Source organism: Lipotes vexillifer, unplaced genomic scaffold (assembly GCF_000442215.2).
Source record: "Lipotes vexillifer unplaced genomic scaffold, Lipotes_vexillifer_v1.1 scaffold1378, whole genome shotgun sequence".
Classification (NCBI taxonomy): Eukaryota; Metazoa; Chordata; class Mammalia; order Artiodactyla; family Lipotidae; genus Lipotes; species Lipotes vexillifer.
In genome coordinates, this window is record NW_006775104.1 from 348,024 (window position 1) to 368,180 (window position 20,157).

At 46.3% G+C, this 20,157-nt stretch overlaps 1 protein-coding gene across 2 annotated transcripts in view; it reads right to left on the minus strand.

Annotated features, from left to right (window-relative positions):
• The window catches only part of KALRN (kalirin RhoGEF kinase), a 588,759-nt gene that overhangs the window by 49,458 nt on the left and 519,144 nt on the right, over positions 1-20,157 (minus strand). For both annotated transcript variants that reach the window (XM_007449683.1, XM_007449685.1), the window contains 6 exons: positions 19,295-19,390; positions 7,470-7,600; positions 2,911-2,977; positions 957-1,060; positions 706-775; positions 297-383 (listed from right to left, as the gene is read on the minus strand). In XM_007449683.1, the coding sequence (XP_007449745.1) occupies positions 297-383; positions 706-775; positions 957-1,060; positions 2,911-2,977; positions 7,470-7,600; positions 19,295-19,390 (555 nt within the window). The remainder of the gene's footprint in view (positions 1-296; positions 384-705; positions 776-956; positions 1,061-2,910; positions 2,978-7,469; positions 7,601-19,294; positions 19,391-20,157) is intronic.

The following is a 20,157-nucleotide window of genomic DNA, read 5'->3' on the forward strand; positions in this document are numbered from 1 at the left end:
AAGAGCGTGGGCGCAGTGGGCTCCGGGGTCACGGAAGGGGGACCGGAGCTTCTGCAGCGGGCTCTGCGTTACAGAGTCGTTCTGCCAGCGGGGGGGCTCTAAAAGCGGAGAGGAGCTGACGAGAACTTAGCCAAGAAGCTAACGGTTCTGTTGAGGCAGCCCTCCCTGTCCTGAGGGATGGGCAGTGCCGTGAGGGGGCCACGCGCGGATGGAAGACGGCCGGTGTTTGTGAATGGGGCGGTCCCGGCCTGAGTGTCTTGCCCACACCGTGGTTCAGCCAAGCCGGAGCAGCTTACCTCAAAGTAGGCGTCGTACTCAGCGACGATGTACTCGGAGCGCGGCTTATTCTGGCAGTACCACACGTAGATGTGCAGCTTCCGCTCCTGCAAAGGCAGAGGGAAAGGCGCTCAGGCAGCTGTGCCTCGCGCTCCATCTCAGAGTGCTAAGCTGGTCTACGGGCGGAGACACAAAGGACAAAGATGTGGCCCATGCTCTGGGGACGCACCCAGGAGGCTAAATATCAAGGACAGAGGAGTAAAACACAGTGGGCAAGAGCCCATCTTCCAAACTGCCAGGAAAGAGAGAAAAAACCCCAACAGCTCAGAGAGGGATGAGAAGGGAGAGCAGAGGAGGGAAGGGACAGTAAAATGCATGCAAATGAGCCTGGTGGGAGGGGGAGCGGAGGGGCCGCAGGGCAACACTCACATATTTAATAAAGAGCTGTGCCAGTCTGTCTTGCTCCTGGATACATTTTTCCAGTTCACCCAGGAAAACACTATAAAAGGATGGAGAGAAGAGAAGGAAGGCACATTCTTCAGAACTGTATCATTTCTCAGTGGTGAGATGAATGACACAGGACTCTCCCCAAACCCCACCCCTAAGGTCAGACACAGGGGGAGGACAGGAGAGTCCTGGATTCCAAGACCCCCTGATCCTCAGGGCAACGTAGCACTTACTCCTTATGCCAATCATAAATCTGGTGAATATTTCCAAACACGATTTTATCCTTTCCTCGCATGTCCTCAGGGACACCCTTTTCTTCTATTCTCTTCATGAAGCCCTGCGGGGCGGAGGCAATGGTGAGTAAAGCATTTTCACAAGGAGGCTTTCTGGGCCGAGCCCCACCCTGCAGCCCCGTAGAAGACCCCCCTGCGTGTGAGGAGGAGGGTAAGGGCTTCTGTGGTTTCTCCGCACTCAACCAGGACTTCACCCTTGTGCAGAGGGACAGACAAAACTTCTGTGAAGTTCTGGGTCCCTTTCTTTGTCTCCAGCCCCCGTAAGAAAGCAGGACAAAGAAGAAATAGTTGCCTGTTCTCCCATCTCCCAATCCAACTAATTACGTCTTTAAAGGCTTAAAACTAGATGTGTTTGACCTAGAAATAAGTCTTAATATGTGAATACTTGAGATTCTGTAAAGTGCTATCATATATAATCTTATCTCAGTTTTAAAATCAGGCTCTGAGGTTGTACCAGCATTTATCCCCATCGAAAGATGAGAAAGCCAGTGCATGGGGAATTATGTGATTTGTCTAAGTCACACCACTGATGTCTGACTTCCCTGGACCTCAGTCTGCAGATTCCCAAGCCTTCCACTTCCAGGCTGGACTGCTCATGGAGGCTGTTACAACTCTAGCTGCCCCCATCCCACCCTGGAACAGAGGATAACTTTTCCCAAGTTAGAATTCAAGTCTTCTATATGCCAGGTTAGTCTGTGTATCCAAGGTTCAGGACAGGTAAATACGAACCCCTAAATCAGCAGACTGCATAGGATAGGGGCTTACAGACTCAATGTAAGGAACCAGCAGGTGATTCAGATATCAGGCATTCACTTTGTAGACTTCACATCCTGCCGTTTAAAATGATTAACAGCAGGTCTCTAAGGCATCTAAATTATCCATTTACTTTCTTAGACTTTTTCCTCCAAGTGTCTAAATCCCCCTAAAGTAAACCCCTATGGAGAGAGCTGTTTTATTTACTATCAAGTTGACTTTTAACTGTGGCCCTGCCAATCTCGCCTTATTGGTGGCTTTTTCTTTGTCCTCTTGGTAGCAAACTAGGGAAACATAGAAGCCCCAAGGTTTCACTAAGAGTGACCTGCTTGACTTGCTTAGTGCCCATGGTGGCTCATAACTGTGAAGAATATATGTCTGTATATTCTTATATTTATGGTTAGATATATATATATATATATATTTATAACTAATATATATATTGGTTAGATACCAATGAAAAGCTCCGGAGACAATAACTTGGTCACCTAAAACAAGGTGAAATGGATTCAGGTCTAACGAAGAGGCTGCAACATTTGGGGCCCTACCCTCCTCTAAATCTCTTATAATATTTCAAGGGGAAAAGAAAAAAACTTACCTACATATTCTATTTGATCTACTACCATTTTTAGTTTCATCTCTACAAATACCCAGGGAGGGTAAAATACATACTGTCAAGTTAAATCACCATGGGGCCGGGACTTCCCTGGTGGCACAGTGGTTAAGAATCCTCCTGCCAATGCAGGGGACACGGGTTCGATCCCTGGTCCAGGAAGATCCCACATGCCGCAGAGCAACTAAGCCCTTGTGCCACAACTACTGAGCCTGTGCTCTGGAGCCCGCAAGCCACAACTACCGAGCCCACAAGCCACAACTACTGAAGCCCGCGCGCCTAGAGCCCCTGCTCCACAACAAGAGAAGCCACCGCAATGAGAAGCCCCGCGCACCGCAACGAAGAGCAGCCCCAGCTCGCCGCAACTAGAGAAAGCCCGCGCGCAGCAACGAAGACCCAGTGCAGCCAAAAAGTAAATAAAAATAAATAAATAAAAAAATAAACAAAACAAAACACCACAGGGCCCAGGTAGGGTCCAATATGCCACTGGCTGGGTGACCACAGACCCACCCTGAGCCATGTACTCACCTCTACCACAATCCCCAGATCCTTCACATAGTCTTTCTCTGTCTGTACCAGTTCATTCAGGACAAACCTGAGCAGGAGATTAAGAACAGTGAGGGCTCCTCTTCGCTGTGAAGCAAGAAATCTTCACACTCAAGTTCACAGGAAAGTTACTCTGGCGTCTCTATGACAAGACCACCCAAACCCACGCTGGGCACCCTGGGGGAGGCGCTGGCTGGTGCCCTCTGGATGAGAGGCCCCTGCTGCTCAGGAGCTGAGGGCAGCGGGGCTGAGAAGGCTTTCCCAGATGGCAGCAACAGCCAGAAGAACAATGCTCACAACCCAGCCTCTGTCTTCCTATTCCTTATGCTTCCTCCTCCCTCACCTATAACTGAATAGTTGTACAGACACAAGGCAGAAGGAATAACAGTCACTTGGGCAAAACTGAGTTATGAAAGCTTCGAAGCCAAGGGATCAGCATGAGGCTTTTCCTCCTTCGTGTCAGCTCTGTTCTTTGCTTAACAAGAAGAGAAAGACATTTGTCTGATAAGCAACCTTTGGGCCTCAGAGACACTGTCATCAAGTGAAGTGTTTGAGACACAGAAGCTACAATTATTCAGATAGGCGTCCATGGTAACTGGCCTGCAAAAATCCCCCGTCCAGGCCAGAAAGATTCCCTAATCACCCCTCTCACTGTGGCCACATCCCCATCCCCACCCGATGTGGGATTTAATCACTACGAGGACATTTACTTTCTTGGTTTCTTTCTTGTTAAAGATTTCTTCCTCTTAGAACATTTGCTTTTGTGCCAGTTGCTTCATCTGGCTTTTCTCAAGCTTATGAGAAGGTAAGTACTATAAGCCCTAGTTTATGTAGATGGAAACACTGAGGGAGTATCGCCCAAGATGACAATGTGAGAAGCAGAGCTGGGATTTGAACCCAGTTGTACAAGAGTCCAAAGACTCTGCTCTTTCACTGTCGCCCGCTGCCTGGTTAAACGACTCAGACTGGCTCTCTGGAGTCCCTGAGGCGTCAAACCCAAACACTTCTTTCTTCCTGTCCAGACAGTAAAGAGCTGGACATAAAACACGTATGGCTGTGCACAGGGGCAGGGTAGGTGTATGCAGCTTAATGGAGTCTGATTTGTATTATCTAAGTTTGAAAGAGTTTAGCCTGGAGCCATACAACTGCATTTTTGACCCGAGTGGCAGAAGGGATCAAGTTCTAGGATGTCAAAGAAGGGCCCCAGCCCAAGGGTAGTAGCCGTTCTGAACCCAGGAAGCAATTCCTCTGAAATTCTTGTCCATACAGCACAGAGAAGCCACCGAATCCCCGGGCCTAGAGCCTCAGGGTGATGGGGAACACAGGCTTCTTTATCAGCATGCCCAGCACTTCCAACCAGCTCCCTCTCTCTGATACACACAATTATGTGTTTCAGGCCACAGGAAGGAACTGGCAACGCCAAATAAAAGCATTTAAATGTATCTTTAGCATGGTCCGAGTTACCACTTGGAAGAAGGTGGTAGAAGAAAAACCACAGGAAAGTTAGGGTGGGAATTTGGGGCTAGAAGGGCCAAATTCTGGAGATGAAGTCCAGCTCTCTGCCTCTGGGTGGTATTTCTATGCTAAGCTACCTGCTGACATTGAAGGGTGTCCTGGGCTTTCCAGCCTCTAGGGAAGAGGATTAGACTAGGTGCTGCCAGTGGACCTAGCATGTCCTCCCTTGAAGAGCTGATGAAAAACACTTGGAGAGATAATGACACATTAAAAGACATTCTGAAAAGGTACATAAAAGATTTATGCTACATGCATCTCAAGGCAGTACACAATCAACTGCCAAATAAACTGAACTGACAATAAAGCAATTTTTTTCACGTTCAGTTCTTATGAGTAAAGGTTATTTACAAAGTAAATGTTATTCTTTGGTCCAACTAAATTTCTTCCAGCTACAGGTCAGACCTACTTCTGACGTCTCTCCTTCACAATGGTAGGGAATGGCTGGTCTTCCACAGAAAAATCTCTTACAGCCTTTGCACTGGCTGTTGCCCGTGTCGAGAATACGTTTCCTCCGTGGCTAAAGGCTAGTTCCTTACCTGCTTCTGGTCTTTGCGCAGACCGCTTTGGTCAGAACCATTTAAAGCCGCAACGTGGCCTCATCCATACTCCCGATCTCCCTTACTGTTTTTTCTTTTTTTCCAGCTTCTAACATACTACATGATTTATTTTAAATTTTGTTTATTGTATGATTTCTCCCATTAGAATGTAAACGTGTCATGAGAGCATGGACTTTTCTTTTGCTGTTATTGTTTGTTTTATTCACTGCTGTACGCCAAGCACTTGGTACATAACAGGTGCTCAACAAACATTTGTTGAATAAATGAGTGGCTAAAACTTGAAGACGATTAAGTCCATTCTTGGCCTTTTTCTTCTCCTGGACAAATAACTGTCTGTTTACATCTTCTCTCCACAGAGCTCTCATTAAACCTTTTGAGGGCTTGCTGGATTGAGTCTCAATTCTCTATCCCCCCCAGCCTCCAGCTTCACATGGTGTTTACAATTAAACACCTACACATCCTCTCTTTCATCGTGACCATAAAGTATAGCAGAATAAGGACAACATACAGTAAAAGGAATGACTCGTTCTAATACCTGGATTTTTGGGACACTGCAGGATGTGGAAATATGTGGAGGAGGGTGAGAGAGTGAGAAGAGGGGGAAGAAATGAGTGAATTGGGTAAAAGAAGCAACAAACCTTTGCCTGTTGGAGCAAAATTAGACAATATCATGTCTGGAAGCAAGACAATGACTTAAATGACTATTCATAGGCCCTTTTACAAGAGTAGAGATAAGCTTTGCCAAGGAACACCTGTCACCTTAAAGGTTACCTCCCTAATATAAGCTTGCACCTTCCTGATATAAGTTTTGCTTTGGCTTGACAAGACTGGAACATCAGCTCCAACCCTGCCTCATCTATGAGGAAACTGAAAAGCTAAGGAGAAGCAGCTTTGTACAAGTCCTAAGAAACTTCCCTTTGGGGATGGTATTTCTTTACCTCTATTCTATTTCTGGGGTTCCCCTGAGCACCCATAAAGTTAAGGGGGTAAATATGGAACCAGAGCGCTTACATGACACTTGCTCATTTCCATTAGGAGGTGACAGCCCTGTTCTGGGGCCAGGCCCTAGCTATGATGTTTCCTTGGTAACAGTTATAAATGGTCACTTCGTCTATCTGCAGGCAACAGAAGGACCTGGCCTCCTTTATTTTTGCTAATCTTCATGTCTATGACCAGGCTAAAGGAGTGACTGGTTCGAGGCAGAAGGGCAGGCTAATTAGCAACAGGGCGGGACCTTTTCCGCCTGCCTGTCCCATTCTCACTGTGCTTACCATCTCTCACACATCAAGCGACGTGCAAGACTCATCAGCAGCTCTGCGTGCAACACAGAGTGAAACCCTAAACAACAAAACTGAAGTCCTGGAGGGACTGCAGTTTTGCAGTCATGGTGTTGCTGTATCTTCTTGATCAAATCAAGTAACAGAAGATTGACGTCACATCACGGTAGATAATTCAAACCTTGCAAAACATATGGGTTCCTGTGAAATGGACTGCAGTGTGAATTGTATTTACCCCCAACCATTCTAAAAGTAAAGAGGTTCTCTCGGAACTCAGCCCACAGTGAAATAAGTCAGACAGAGAAAGACAAATACTGTATGATATCACTTGTATGTGGAATCTAAAAAATAAAAAAAAAACTAGTGAATATAACAAAAAGGAAACAGACTCACAGATACAGAGGACAAACTAGTGGTTACCAGTGGCGAGAGGGAAGGGGGAGGGGCAAGATAGTAGTAGGGGATTAAGAAGGACAAATTATTATGTGTAAAATAAATAAGCAAGGATATATTGTATAGCACAGGGAAATATAGCCAATATTTTACAATAACTATAAATGGAGTGTAATGTTTAAAGTTTGTGAATCACTATGTTGTACACCTGTAACTTATGTAATATTGTACAGCAACTGTATCTCAATTTTTAAAAATTGGGCTAAAAAAACCCCCCAAAAAACAAATGTTACTCTATAAAAAAATTTTTTTTAAATAAATAAAACCGCTGGAGAAGGGGTGGAGCTAGAACCCAGCCTGGTAGCCCAACAGCTCCCTTTTCCTATATGTCACTTTCCTACATCTGGGGAAACGTTTCCTCAGATGAAACTCCATCAGACTTTCTAACACGGAGTCTTTGATATGGGGCCACAGTAACGGTCCCATAGTTCCCTGACCTTTGTTGTTTTGTTTTTTATCAGCATGTTTTAAATTTCTAACAGACTTGGTTATAACCACACCGTCAGTAATAGCCCTTATCTTACAGAAAATATTTCAGCTGAAAATCCTTAAAGTCAGTGCCAAATAGCTCGTTGTTGATTAAGGTCACACTGTATAGACCAGTCACCTTTACTTAGAACGAATGGTGCCAATGCAAACACAGTGTGGGGTATCCTTAATTCTCCCCAAACTTCACAGGACCCCGTCCCTTGTCCATTGCATACACGTGCACCAGGCTGGAGTCTGGGGAAGCACTTACATCCTGCCTCTCAGGGCCTTGGCTTTCTGTTCTTCTTCCAGGTTTCTAGGAGGTGTGGGTGGGGCCATGCCCTCATTCAGGCAGCCTGTGGGGTCTTTCAAGCTCCCCCGGTACGAGCCTCCTTCCAGACTCTGAAAAGAGAAGAATGAATAGCCTTAGAGAAGTGTACGTGGGAAAGTGGTCTGGAAGTCCTTTTCCCCCCAGCCCGGCCACAGCCAACTTGGTGGATCAGTAACCAAGGCTGTCCTCACCGAACTTCAGTGAAGCACCAGGAGGCCCGAGACTCCCATCTTCCTGCAGCAGGGAGCCCAGAGCCGCCACCTTCTCAGGCAATTAGGATGTACTTGGTGTCAGGGGCCGCCAATTTCCCGGACATAATGAACACCGTCAAAGTGACTGATCTCTGGGTAAGAGCTCCAGAGGTAAAGCTAATCGTCGCAATTCTACACCAAATAAGCAGTGAGGAAAGAAAATCCTCAGTCGTAGGACCACCAAATGTGAATTGACAAGGAGAGGGCAGTGATAGGAGAATTTGTTCAGTAAAATCATGTTTGTTAAATCAGCTACAATTTTCTTTGAAGAGGCCAATGAGATGTAGACAAGAAGAGGTAAACAGACTTAGCCTTTACTAAAAACATCTTTGCTAAGGTTATTTACCAAGGGCTTTCTTTCATTTGTTAATCCCTTTCATCTCTTTTAATTAAGGTGCTGCAGGACGAAGCAACAAGTTAAAGGGGCACTTCCCTGGTGGCGCAGTGGTTAAGAATCCGCCTGCCAATGCAGGGGACACAGGTTTGAGCCCTGGACCGGGAAGATGCCGCATGCTGCGGAGCAACTAAGCCCACATGCCACAACTACTGAGCCTGCACTCTAGGGCCTGTGAGCCGCAACTAGTGAGCCCGCACGCCACGACTACTGAAGCCCGTGCGCTCTAGGGCCTGTGCTTCACAACAAGAGAAGCCACCGTAATGAGAAGCCTGCGCACCGCAATGAAGAGTAGTCCCAGCTCACCACAGCTAGAGAAAGCCGCGTGCAGCAACAAAGACCCAATGTACCCCAAAATAAATAAATAAATATTTTTTTTAAAAAAAGAGAGAGAAAAGAAACAAGTTAAAGGGATTAATATGTTACTCTCGAAAGAGCTAAGGGTAAAGGATTCTAATCCTAGATCTGCCAGTCCCTGGATGATTTTAAGGGAGACAGATAAAATTGTTCCATGCTTCAGTTTTTCTCCATTTTCAAGTTGGGTCTCTCCTTTCTACAGATTTTTAAGGAAAAGTCAGAGACAACAGGTGTACAACCCCTTGAAAAATTTAAAATGCTCTACAGTGGTGGGTTTCCCCCACTGTCCCCATGGATGGAAGTATTAACAAAAAGGATGCTAAAAGATGGGGTCAATCTTAACATTTTTAGAAGTGCTGTAGAAGAAAGAGCACGCAGCTTAGCATGTCATTATGCAAACGGGCAGAAACCACGTGGATAAACAGTAAGACTGGAGACCAAGGTCAAGGTGGGCACACGGAAAACAAATACGGGAGAGTAATGCAAACTATCCACACAAAACGACTGTCTACTACAGCCACTGTTGTAGGAAAAGGAAAGGCTTTACTTTAGCAGTCTTTGAAAACATCAGCCCTAAGGTTAAAGTCACAAAGATCAAGAAGTGCCCCCACAGGTAGTAGGAACAAAAGGCTTCAGCATGGTCTTAAACAACCCACACTTGGAGTATCTGTCATAAACTCACTTAGCTGCTGTATTTCAACATAGGCTGAATAGAGGTAGGAAAAGTCCAGGTAAACGAAACGAAAAGTGAATGAGGTAACCAGTGGTGGGTGGGGTGGGGGGGGCATTATATGAGAACAGGTGGGGATTATTAGAATTGGAGGCTGAGAAACTTAAAGCTGAGATGTCAACCTTCTTTTCCCCCACTCCATCCCCAAATCAACGGCCTGTGCCAAGGGCCAAACATGAATTTGTTACCAACACTAGAAGCCAGCATTAAGAGGACAGGGTCTTCAAGCTCGAGAGAGAGAGTTTCTTTTAACTTGACATGAAGGAATCTCACAGAACAAGTAATCAACCATGGAAGTTGTCATCCAGAGAAGCAGCCTAGGCTAAAAATATAGAAAGGTCAAGAAGAGTTTAGCTAAATTTATAGATTCAGGATCTGTAACCAGTTATTAAGGAAATGAGTGTTTGGTGCTGAGGTTTGACAAGCCACCGGACAGACAGGCTTTCCAAGGACATGTGACATGTCCCCCTGGTGCCACCACCAGAGGCAGGCTCCCCAGGCAGATGGACCCAGCTGGTGACTGATCCAATTACATGCCCTTTACTTCCCCTCCCACTGTCCCCACTGTCCTGTTCTAGTCTTTGTTCTGTGGCTTGTTGGCTGGCAGGGTGCTGGCTGCAGGGCATGGGAAACAGGCTTACATCTCTGCTACAAGGCCCTTCCGTGGACCATCCATTTTGGCGTGGTCCACTCTCAACTATTCTACAGAATGAAGGACATCTGAGGAGTCCAAAGTGTCACACAGGGAGATATGTTCCATCTCCTCTTGCCTGACCTGTTATATGAGCAAAGAAGCCCAAGTTATCTCTGGGGAAGGGCTCTCTGGGATGGAGTTGAGGAAGGCAGACGCAGTGAGAGAGGAAGTAGAGGGAAATATAGGGTTTGGCTAAGCTGTATGTTAGCTGTCTCAAGTAATGGCATTGGCTGTAAATACTTATAATAATTCAAGAGTGATTCCTTCTGAGAACCTGGCTACCTGTGCTAGCGTTGGGCTACGAGGTCCCAGCCAAGGGCAACTATAGGTGACCTGCAATTGTCTGTGCTGCTCCTTGGGGGACATGGGAAGTGATGGCTGGTTGAGGAGTGGTGGGCTGTGCTGCCCAGGGAGGACTTCTGCCCTGTCTGGAGCTCAGGGCCACAGTAGTCTCAGCAGACAAAGGAAAAGGTGTGCAAAGGAGGAAGCGACAAATGTTGCAAATGGGTGCTCCTATAGCTGGTGCCATGTCAGGGAACAGAGATGCAAATAGGATTCAAAAAGGAAGATTAAGTATGGAGGAAGGCTATTGCCACAATAAAAATGAACACATTTCCTGTCAGCTCGATCTTGGACCACATACCCAGAAAATGCCCTTCCTCTGGTCTCCTATAAGCACCCTTTACACACCTCCCTGAACAGCTTTTATTACACAGTGTTATGACTGATTTGTTTGTACTTAAGCAAATATTTATTGTGTTTCTACTATGTGCTGGATATTCACAAGGTGCTGAAGAAATGAAGATGGATAAGACGTGGTTCCCTGCCCACCAAAATCTAAGCTACAGTGGGCATTCTTCTAGGTAGGAGGGGTGCTATGGGGAGGATGAAAAAAAGGAGCAGGCAGCTCTATGACGGGATAGGGAGGGATGGGAAAGGCTTAATGGAAGAGGCAATGCTTGAACTGAGTACTGAGAAATGGAAAGGATTTCACTGGATACACCAGTGGAAGGATGATCCAGGCAGGAGGAGCACTGTGACTCAAGGATCAAGTTGAGAAACTACACAGGGCAGCCTGGGAAGCTAAAGGCCACCTGGTACGGGTAGGATACAGAGTGTGAAGCAGGGGGAGAGGGGGATTAGCAAGTAACTGTGTGTTATGTGAGTTGGGGGGAGTGGGTGCTCGGGAAAGAAGAAGTAGGGAGTGAAACAGACAATGCCGGAGAAGGATGCAGAGATCAGACCATCAGAAGCCTTGTGTGTAGCACATAATCTGCAAAAAACCCAAATCACTATGCTGAACACCTGAAACTAACACAAGATTGTAAATCAACTATATTTCAGTTAAAAAATAAAAAGTAGAGACTTTACCTTCGAAGACCAATGATGGGAGAATTTTAAGCAGGAAAGTAACATGATTGGATTTAAGTTTTAGAAAGATCAGTCTTAATGCTCCTAAGAGCTTTTCATGACCTGGGAAAATGTATCTGATATGACAGTAAAGGAAAACAGGACTTAAGTTTTATATACTCTATGATTAACTACATTATTTTAAAAATATCTAAATTTCAACACTGACTATGTCTAGATGATGATATTATGAGATATAATTTGTGTTTAAACTCTTGTCATTTTTCCAATTTTTCCTGAGCATATAATTGCTTTTATTACAGAAAAGAACTATTAAAAGTTTTTTTAAAAAGGAAAAATGAAAGAAAAGCAAGATCCCTCCAGCAGTCATATGAAGAGATGTCAGGCTGAAATCAGGGAGGAAATGGTTGCAACAGTCCAGGCAGGAAAGGATTTTTGAGTGTCAACCGTTGACTGTGAGCTCCATTGAGGAAGGTTCTGCGCTGGCAGGAATGGCACATAGTAGGACTCCAAGAATTTATTGAATGAAACTCAAAGAGTTTTATATGAAACCTCTCGGTCAAAGCTCATCTGATAAAACAACAGTCAGGGAGCTGATCCAGCACCACCTACCACAACCAACCCCTTAGCTGTCCCACCCTTTTATACAAATTATAAATTATACTAATTTATACAAATTAGTATGAAATCTCTTGACAAAAAGTATTAGATCTTAGTCATTCCCAGGCAACTTGGGGGTAAGGGTAGGGAAGACATTTTATAGGAGAAAAACTGAAATCTGGATTTTCCAGGCAAATGACATTACAGTTTGTGACTTCGGGTTAAAATTTTTTGTTGGATATCTAAGCTATTCCATTTTAACAAGCTCAGGAATCTTTTCCACAGAGGGAAGCCAGAGGAACTCAGTTCCTGAAAGCATACACGTACATATTGGATATGGTGGGGGGGGTGTCATTATTTCCTCCCGTCTGGACAATGAACTTCTGTTAACTCTGCTTTACCTTTGCCAGAGCAAGCTGATTCATCTAAAGGAGAGCAAAACACCCACACAAATGCAGCCTTGCCCTAGCCATGTTCTGTGGCCCACAGGTTGACCTAGGGAGGTGAATGCTATCAAAGTAGGGGAACCAGAGGGCACGACGTCTTGGTGAAGCAGGTAGGACTAATTCTCAGGATGCCAGGCCAGCAGGTAGACTGAACAAGAGCTCAGTCCTGGCCAGTCCCTTCCCTAAAGATTTTCAGCCAAGGGTCTGCGAGTGTCATCCTGAGCCCAGTAAACTACTGTGATGTGCCACCTGAGGACCGGAGCTCAGGGAGGAGGCTTTCTTTTTAGGGGCCTAAACATTCATTTCAGGCAGGTGATGGAATCCTGGGCTGTTTAGAAACACACTAGATTCCCATACGGCCAGGAATCTCTTGCTTCTCAAACTTGAGGAATAAAGCCAAATTACGTAGATTGCTAAGCTATTACCCTGCAACACTCACCCAACCAGGATCTACTGACTGACAAATACTGTGTCCCTGTGTTCAGGGTGTGACTACAGAAGATAAAGTATGACTGGTTCCCTTTCCCTGCTTCTTCACAGTGCAAACGAGCTAAGAGTTAACATTTGTGGGATGCTCACTTATCAGTTTACAAAGTGCATTCACACCTGACTCAGTCTTCAACATAACTCTCTTGAGATAAGATTCAGGTGGTAAGATTCATCGTTGAGAAGTGAGATTCATCGTTGATAAGTGAGATAAAAGAGAGGCCCAAGTCGATGAAGTAACTTGCCCAGGGCTAAGCAATAAGTAGCAGACACTGGGCTAACATCTAGGTCTTCTGATTCCTTGTACACTCAGCACCACTGCCGCCAGTCCCTATGTCTAGGAAAAACTTTATTAAAAATCACACGGGAGGGCTTCCCTGGTGGTGCAGTGGTTGAGAGTCCGCCTGCCGATGCAGGGGACACGGGTTCGTGCCCCGGTCCGGGAAGATCCCACATGCCACAGAGTGGCTAGGCCCGTGAGCCATGGCCGCTGAGCCTGCGCGTCCGGAGCCTGTGCTCCGCAGTAGGAGAGGCCACAACGGTGAGAGGCCCACGTACCGCAAAAAAAAAAAAAAAAAAAAAAAATCACACGGGAAAAGCAGGGGGAGCTTTAGTCCTGGCTTAGAGTGAAAGACAATACCTTTAATACAAAACCCAGAACAAGTACTGGAGCTCTCTTTGGGGGAAGGTGGGTGGGCACGCTCTCTTGGCAAACAAAAGCACTGATTAAAGACCAAGGCTGGCAGGTGAGACCTCAGAAGTATCCATTAATGCCCAGAGGGACTCGCCAAAGGAGTTTCCGGGGGTCTTCAGGGTTTTATCTGCACTGCAGGTGAGTGAGGAACCACTGTCCTGGTTGTCTAACGGCAGCTTTCCAGCAGGAGAGATCACAACTGCTGGAGGCCACAGCCTTGGCACAGTCATGACCACGTGACCACACAGCACCAAGGGCAGCTTTGGGACTCAGGGACACAAGGGATCTTATGGCTTTCTGGGTGGAGCCGGGGGGCCAAATGATTTATTTTTTCTTTCTTTTTTTTTTGTTTTTGCTGACAAAGCAAGAGACTTTATTGGAAAGGTGCACCCAGGCAGAGAGCAGCAGCAGCAGGGTAAGGGAACGCAGGAGAACTGCTCTGTCACGTGACTTGAAGTCTCAGGTTTTATGGTAATGGGATCCGTTTTCAGGTGGTTTCTGGCCAATCACTTTGACTCAGGGTCTTTCCTGGAAATGATTTCTAACTACAGCATTTAGTGCCATCTCCTGAGCAACCAAAATAGAAATCAGAAAGAATCTAAGCCCTAGATATAAAAGTCCAAGTATGCCAGATGCCCCTGTGATATTTCCAGATTCTGTACATTGGGAAGGACTGTATTAGTTCTTCTTATACTGAACTAATTTCCACCCACAGGATCTGCCCTCTGGAGCCACCAAGAGTGAGACCAGCCCTTCTTTTCCACAGCAGTGCTGAATTATTAGAAGACAGCTCTCGTGTGTCTTCTCTCTCCTAACAACTTCTCCCCATTCTTAACCCCAGTTTCTGCAACCCTCCATCAAATGACATGGACCACGTGGTATGGGTTTCCTCCTCCAGGGAGGGCCCTTCCACTGAGTTCAAGAGCATCTTAGAATGCCAAGTTCAGAACCCGATACACACAACTCATGACAGGCATGGTCTGAAGAGCTTTGAGTACAATGGGGCTAATGACGCCCCTGGATCCGTACATTGTACTTTCATTAACCCAGCCTATGACCACACTGGCTATTCTGGCAGCTGGAACACTCTCGTACTTATGGTCAAATAAAAACTCCAGAACTTTTACAGGCTCTAGATCTTATCCTCTTCTAAGCTAGAGAGCTCATGAGAAATAGGCATACCGGTCTCGGAGGTGAAGACGTAACTCCGTATTCTCAAACGCAGCTGAGGAAACAACCAACTACTGGTGCTCCGTCACTACCCCACAGTGGGTACGTATTGAGATGGGAGGAAAGAGAAAGTAGAGGAAAGGAGAAAGGATCGAATTTTGGTCAGAAGATTCTGAGAAATCAGACTACTGCTCTTGCATTCCTTTCCATGACATACGCTTGGTTTTATATGTCTGGCCAAAGAAATCTCTATAATTCTGGGTTCACTGCAGGTCCTCAAGAAGTAGCTAGAGGTGGAAGAAAAAGTTAAAGCCCTTATTATGGTAAAATCACCACCGAAAGGCCATTCATCCAATAGCCATTTGTAAAGGGCCTGTTACAGGGCCGATCAGCTCCAGCATTATCCTACACTCCCTCTACTCTGGGACATTTGCTCTAATGGGACTTCTCAATACCTGTACTCACATGTTTAACACCTGACCCATGGATCACACAAACTAGAGGCCCACTGAGGTGCCCAACAATAGCAGTAGGTGAGCAGTAGCAGGAGGAAAATGGTAATCCAAAATATGAAAAACACAGACTTTTAGAAACAAGTGTTTACTGATGTAAACACTTCCCTGGGCTGGTCAGGGAAGCTCTTGTGGAGACATAAGATCTGAGTGGGACCTTGAGGGGCTGTTATACTTTAGACAAGCAAAACTAAGAAGGAGAACATTCTAGAGAATTGGGGTGGTATGAACAGAAACTTGGGGGGGAGGAAAACCAAATGCATGTTTGGGGACAGTGAAGAAAATAATTTAGTTGGAGCCGAGTTCATCGCCCGGAATAATACATGGATGTTGGGAAGGTAAGTTGGAGAATAGGCTGCAGAACATTAGAATACTAGGTAAGTGTGGACTTTATGGGCCAGGGATTTCCAAACTTTGATTATACACTTCAATTAGTAAACACAATTTTGGTCATGCACTCCCCAAACATGTACTCCTGTATTACCCTTATGTACGTAATAAAACATACACAAAACCATTTTAAAATGGTGAGTTAAAGAGATTCTAATATTTTGTTCTAGCACCTCAAAAAACCATCTTGTGTACTTCGAGTCTCCCCCACATTGGAGACCATCGTCACGTAGGCAAGAGGGAGACAGGGAGCCCTCACCGAGGAGGGAGCCAATCATGGGAGCCTGAGGCCGGAGACAGCTGGTGGGGAGAAGGATTAAGCGACGGTTACCCTGGGCATGAGGTCAGGGCCCATGCTCAGGTGGTGAAAGAGAAAATGCAAAAAAAAGGGATGATTTTTTTTTTTTTTTTTTTGCGGTACGCGGGCCTCTCACTGCTGTGGCCTCTCCCGTTGCGGAGCACAGGCTCCGGACGCGCAGGCTCAGCGGCCGTGGCTCCCGGGCCCAGCCGCTCCGCGGCATGTGGGATCCTCCCGGACTGGGGCACGAACCCGTGTCCCCTGCGTCGGCAGGCGGACTCTCAACCACTGCGCCACCAGGGAAGCCCAGGCACTCCCTTTTTTTTGTGAATATTTAGGTTGATCTCAGTTTTTGCTATCACAAACAATGTTACAATAAATATCTTAGTACATGCCTCTTTACACATATATGTAAGTATTTCCTGGAGGAGAGACACCCAGAAGTGGAATTTTTGCTCCAAGTGTACAAATATTTAAATGTAGATAGAAAACAGAATGGGTGGGATTTCACCAGTGGTGATTGGAACTCACCCTCTGCTTTATGATTCATAGTCATCAAAACTGCTCCTTGACATTTACACTTGGGTGTTCCACAGGTATTTCAATGCCCAAAATATGATCCCATTTTCCTCCCCAACCCTTTCTCTTTCCCAGTCTTCCCTACTTCCTTAGATGGTGCCACTATCATCTCAGTTTTTAAGTCTCTAAACCAAAAGGCATCCTGTATTGCTTATTTTCTCTTGTCTTTCATGACCAAACACTCTGTAAGTGTTGTTGGTTCTGTCTTCAAACTATTATTAGAATCCGTTCACTTTCTTCAATCTTCACCATTACCACCTTGGTGCAAGGCAACATTCTCTCTTACCTGGTCTCTGGCACTAATTTCCGAACAGATCCCTGGTCTATGGCACTAATTTCCTAACAGATCTTCCTGCTTTTATTTTTTTCCCCCAAGTCAAATGTTGTCTCTATATTGCAGCCAGAGTAATATTTTCAAAATATAAATTTGATCATATTATTCCTATGTTTAAAATTCTTTAATCACTTTTCATCTCATTAAAAATAAAACATAACCTCCTTCTCATGGTCTTGTAGATCCCACATGACCCTATGCAATCCCACCTCTCTGACCTCACTTGGAATCACTTATTATATTTTGGCCATTTTGCTTCAATTCAATTGCCAAAATTTACCAATTCCACTCCCACCACAGAGCCATCACATTTTCTCTCCTCCTGCCTGGAAGCTCTATTTCTGTTCTTTGCACTGCAAGCTCCTTTTGATTCTTCAATTCTCGGTTTAGTGTCATCTTTTCAGAGATGCCTTCCCTGAAGCCCTGCCTTTCTGCACCAGCTACTCTCTATCACATTGCTCTGTTGATTTCCTTCACAGCTCTTATCAGAATCCAAAATTACCTTGTTTTTTTGTTTACTTGTTTATTACCTGTATACCCCATTTACAGTTAAGCTCTACCAAGGCAAGGACCCTATCTATCTTTTTCTCTGCTTTGGGCACATAGCAGATGCTCAACAAATGGATGCTGAGGGAGTGAGGAAGCCTTTCCAGCAGAGGTATTACCTGCTATGGGAAAGGCACAGAAAACAGGGAGTGCTGGGTGAGATCTGGACCAGAGAGAATCCAGGGTAATTGAGTGAGGAGAGCTGGGCAGGAGATAACAAGAAAAAGGCTGGAAGGTAAGTCCCCGCCAGGTTACAGAAGATCTCCAGTGATAGAACTGATCCTCTGGGTCTTCTGAGGTTGGCTCCCCATCACATCACATTAAACTGCTGTCAGCAAGAGACTCAGGCACGAAGGGCTGCCCATGCATCCTAGCGTTTGAAGCTTGGTCCACGGTTTCATTTTTTGAACGTAGCTCTTGGCACATCTGCTTTGTTTTTCCTTTTGCGGTACACGGGCCTCTCACTGTCATGGCCTCTCCCGTTGAGGAGCACAGCCTCCGGACGCGCAGGCCCAGCGGCCATGGCTCACGGGCCCAGCCGCTCCGCGGTATGTGGGATCCTCCCGGACCGGGGCACGAACCCGTGTCCCCTGCATCGGCAGGCGGACTCCCAACCACTGCGCCACCAGGGAAGCCCCGGGATGAGTTTTTAAGGGAAAAAAATTTTAATGGTTATTTGCAGAACGAAGAGGGTATATGGGTCAGTGCGGAGAGGGACGGAGAGGTAGTGAGGAGCTCGGTCAGGGAGATGGGCTTCGAGAAGCCAACGCAGCGTCCACGAGGGCACTCAACTCCCTGCCGTGGGACAGGGAGAGATGGCAGGAAAAGGCACGACCTTCAGGAGTTTGACACTAGTACTAAAAATACCAGCGAATTTTTTTTTTTTTAATTAGTAAGAAACATTAGAAAGAAAACAAGAAGGTCATATGTGTGTAATTTCATTGGTCCTCTATAAGCTGGGATATTTGAAAAGAGAGTTACTGTAATCAAAATTATGATCAGGCAGGTTTCCCTAGAGCGTATCCATCATTTCCAAGTGGAGAAGGGTTCAAATGGCGCTGGTGGACAGGACTGCCCAACAGAAGTCTGGCAGAAGCACAGACATTTACCCTAATGAGAGCTGCAGGAAAAACCAGATGAGTGACATGGATGGGAGCAAAGGAAAGGAAACTGCTTCAGACTGTCATCCTGTAGTGATACACTCAAATGTAAAAACATGGCAGGAGAGGAACAGCCCTATTCAAATGAGCCATCCAAAAAGGAGCTCTTTCACCAGCATGCCAAAACCCTGAAAGAGCTCAGACTCACAGCCCTTCCCTCCAATGGTCTGATTTGTCTAGGAGACAGTCACAAGCTAGACCAGTTTTCACTGACGTACGTTCACGACGGGGATAGGTACCATCTCCCTTAATTTCTTGTGATGAGGTGTCCACACACTTTTGCCCATTCCCCTCTATCATCAGCAACCTCCTTTTGCAAGACTTTGCAAGCTAGAAGAGTATCTGAGGTCCCCGAATAAAATTACCCAGTGCTTTCAAAGATCCAATCCATGTTCTGTGTCTCCGCAGCAAAGTTAGCTTCAGGGCTAACTGGACACACATCAGCCACTGTCCAGAGGCCACTGCCCCGTAGGCCAGTGGACCAGGCTTATAAGGAGGCTATTTTGTCTTGGGTACTTTTCACCTTTCATCAATGTCACAATCCCAAAAGGACCTGTTAATTGCCCATGCTCATTCCCAAACAAAGCCAAAAAGGACTTTGGGGTGCAGCTTTTTAGAAACCATCACTAGCTGGGAACAATCCTACAGGAGGAATGAGGACAGGTGCAAAGGAGAACATGGCAGATAGAGGTCAGGCCCGGGGAGTCGCATGGAGGTGAAACACGCAGAACTGCCTCCAGGACCCGCACTTACCAGCTTGCTTTTGACCAACTGTTCTATTGCACTGACAAGGTCTGCAGCATTAGGTACTTCGGTGGAAGCCTGCCGGGCTGCTAGCAAAGAAGAGGACTGCAAGACATTGAGCAGCAAAGGAAAAGCAGATTAGCGAGGAATGAGGAATAGCAATTAGGCAGCAACACAGCAAGTCCAAAGCTTCAGGCAGGCAAGGGAGGCAAAGCTCTCTGTTGAGAGGGAAGAGATGACAGAGGGAGATGGGGTAGCGTGGGTGTGGGGCAGCGAAGCAGGGGTGGGACCAATCTCTTTTTAGTCAGACCTCTTGAGGAGCTGAGGGGAGGGGTCACTAAGTTCCCAGGAGGCCAACAGGGAAGGGCTGCACCCACTGACAGCAAGGGGGGAGGGGGCAGACAGGATTCTGGCCACTACAGGGCTGCCCACTGCTGTTCCAGGAAATGAGGGTCAATAAACCTAGCCTCGAGTGTGTCCAAAGAGAAACTGTCCTTACTTTACTTAGATGTAGATCTTCAACACAGACTGTCACCATGTGTCAAGCAGAAATGCTAGGAGCAGGGCACTTGGAGAACAGAAACCACCTCTCCATTCACACACACACACACACACACACACACACACACACACACACACTCACACACACGCACTCCTCCACAAACACTGCTGTTTCTGGTAAGGCCCCCGAACTGAAACACTAGGGAAGTAATAAAGGGCCTTAGCAGGACCTGTGCGTCTCATGCTGGAGCAACCAGGCACTACCCTGTTCACAGTGAAAGGAGGCTCAAGCCCAGGGCCTTCCTCCTTCCCTCACACCAGCAGTAAGGACTGGTCCACGTGACTGTTTGGTCAACGGTTTGGGCATTCCT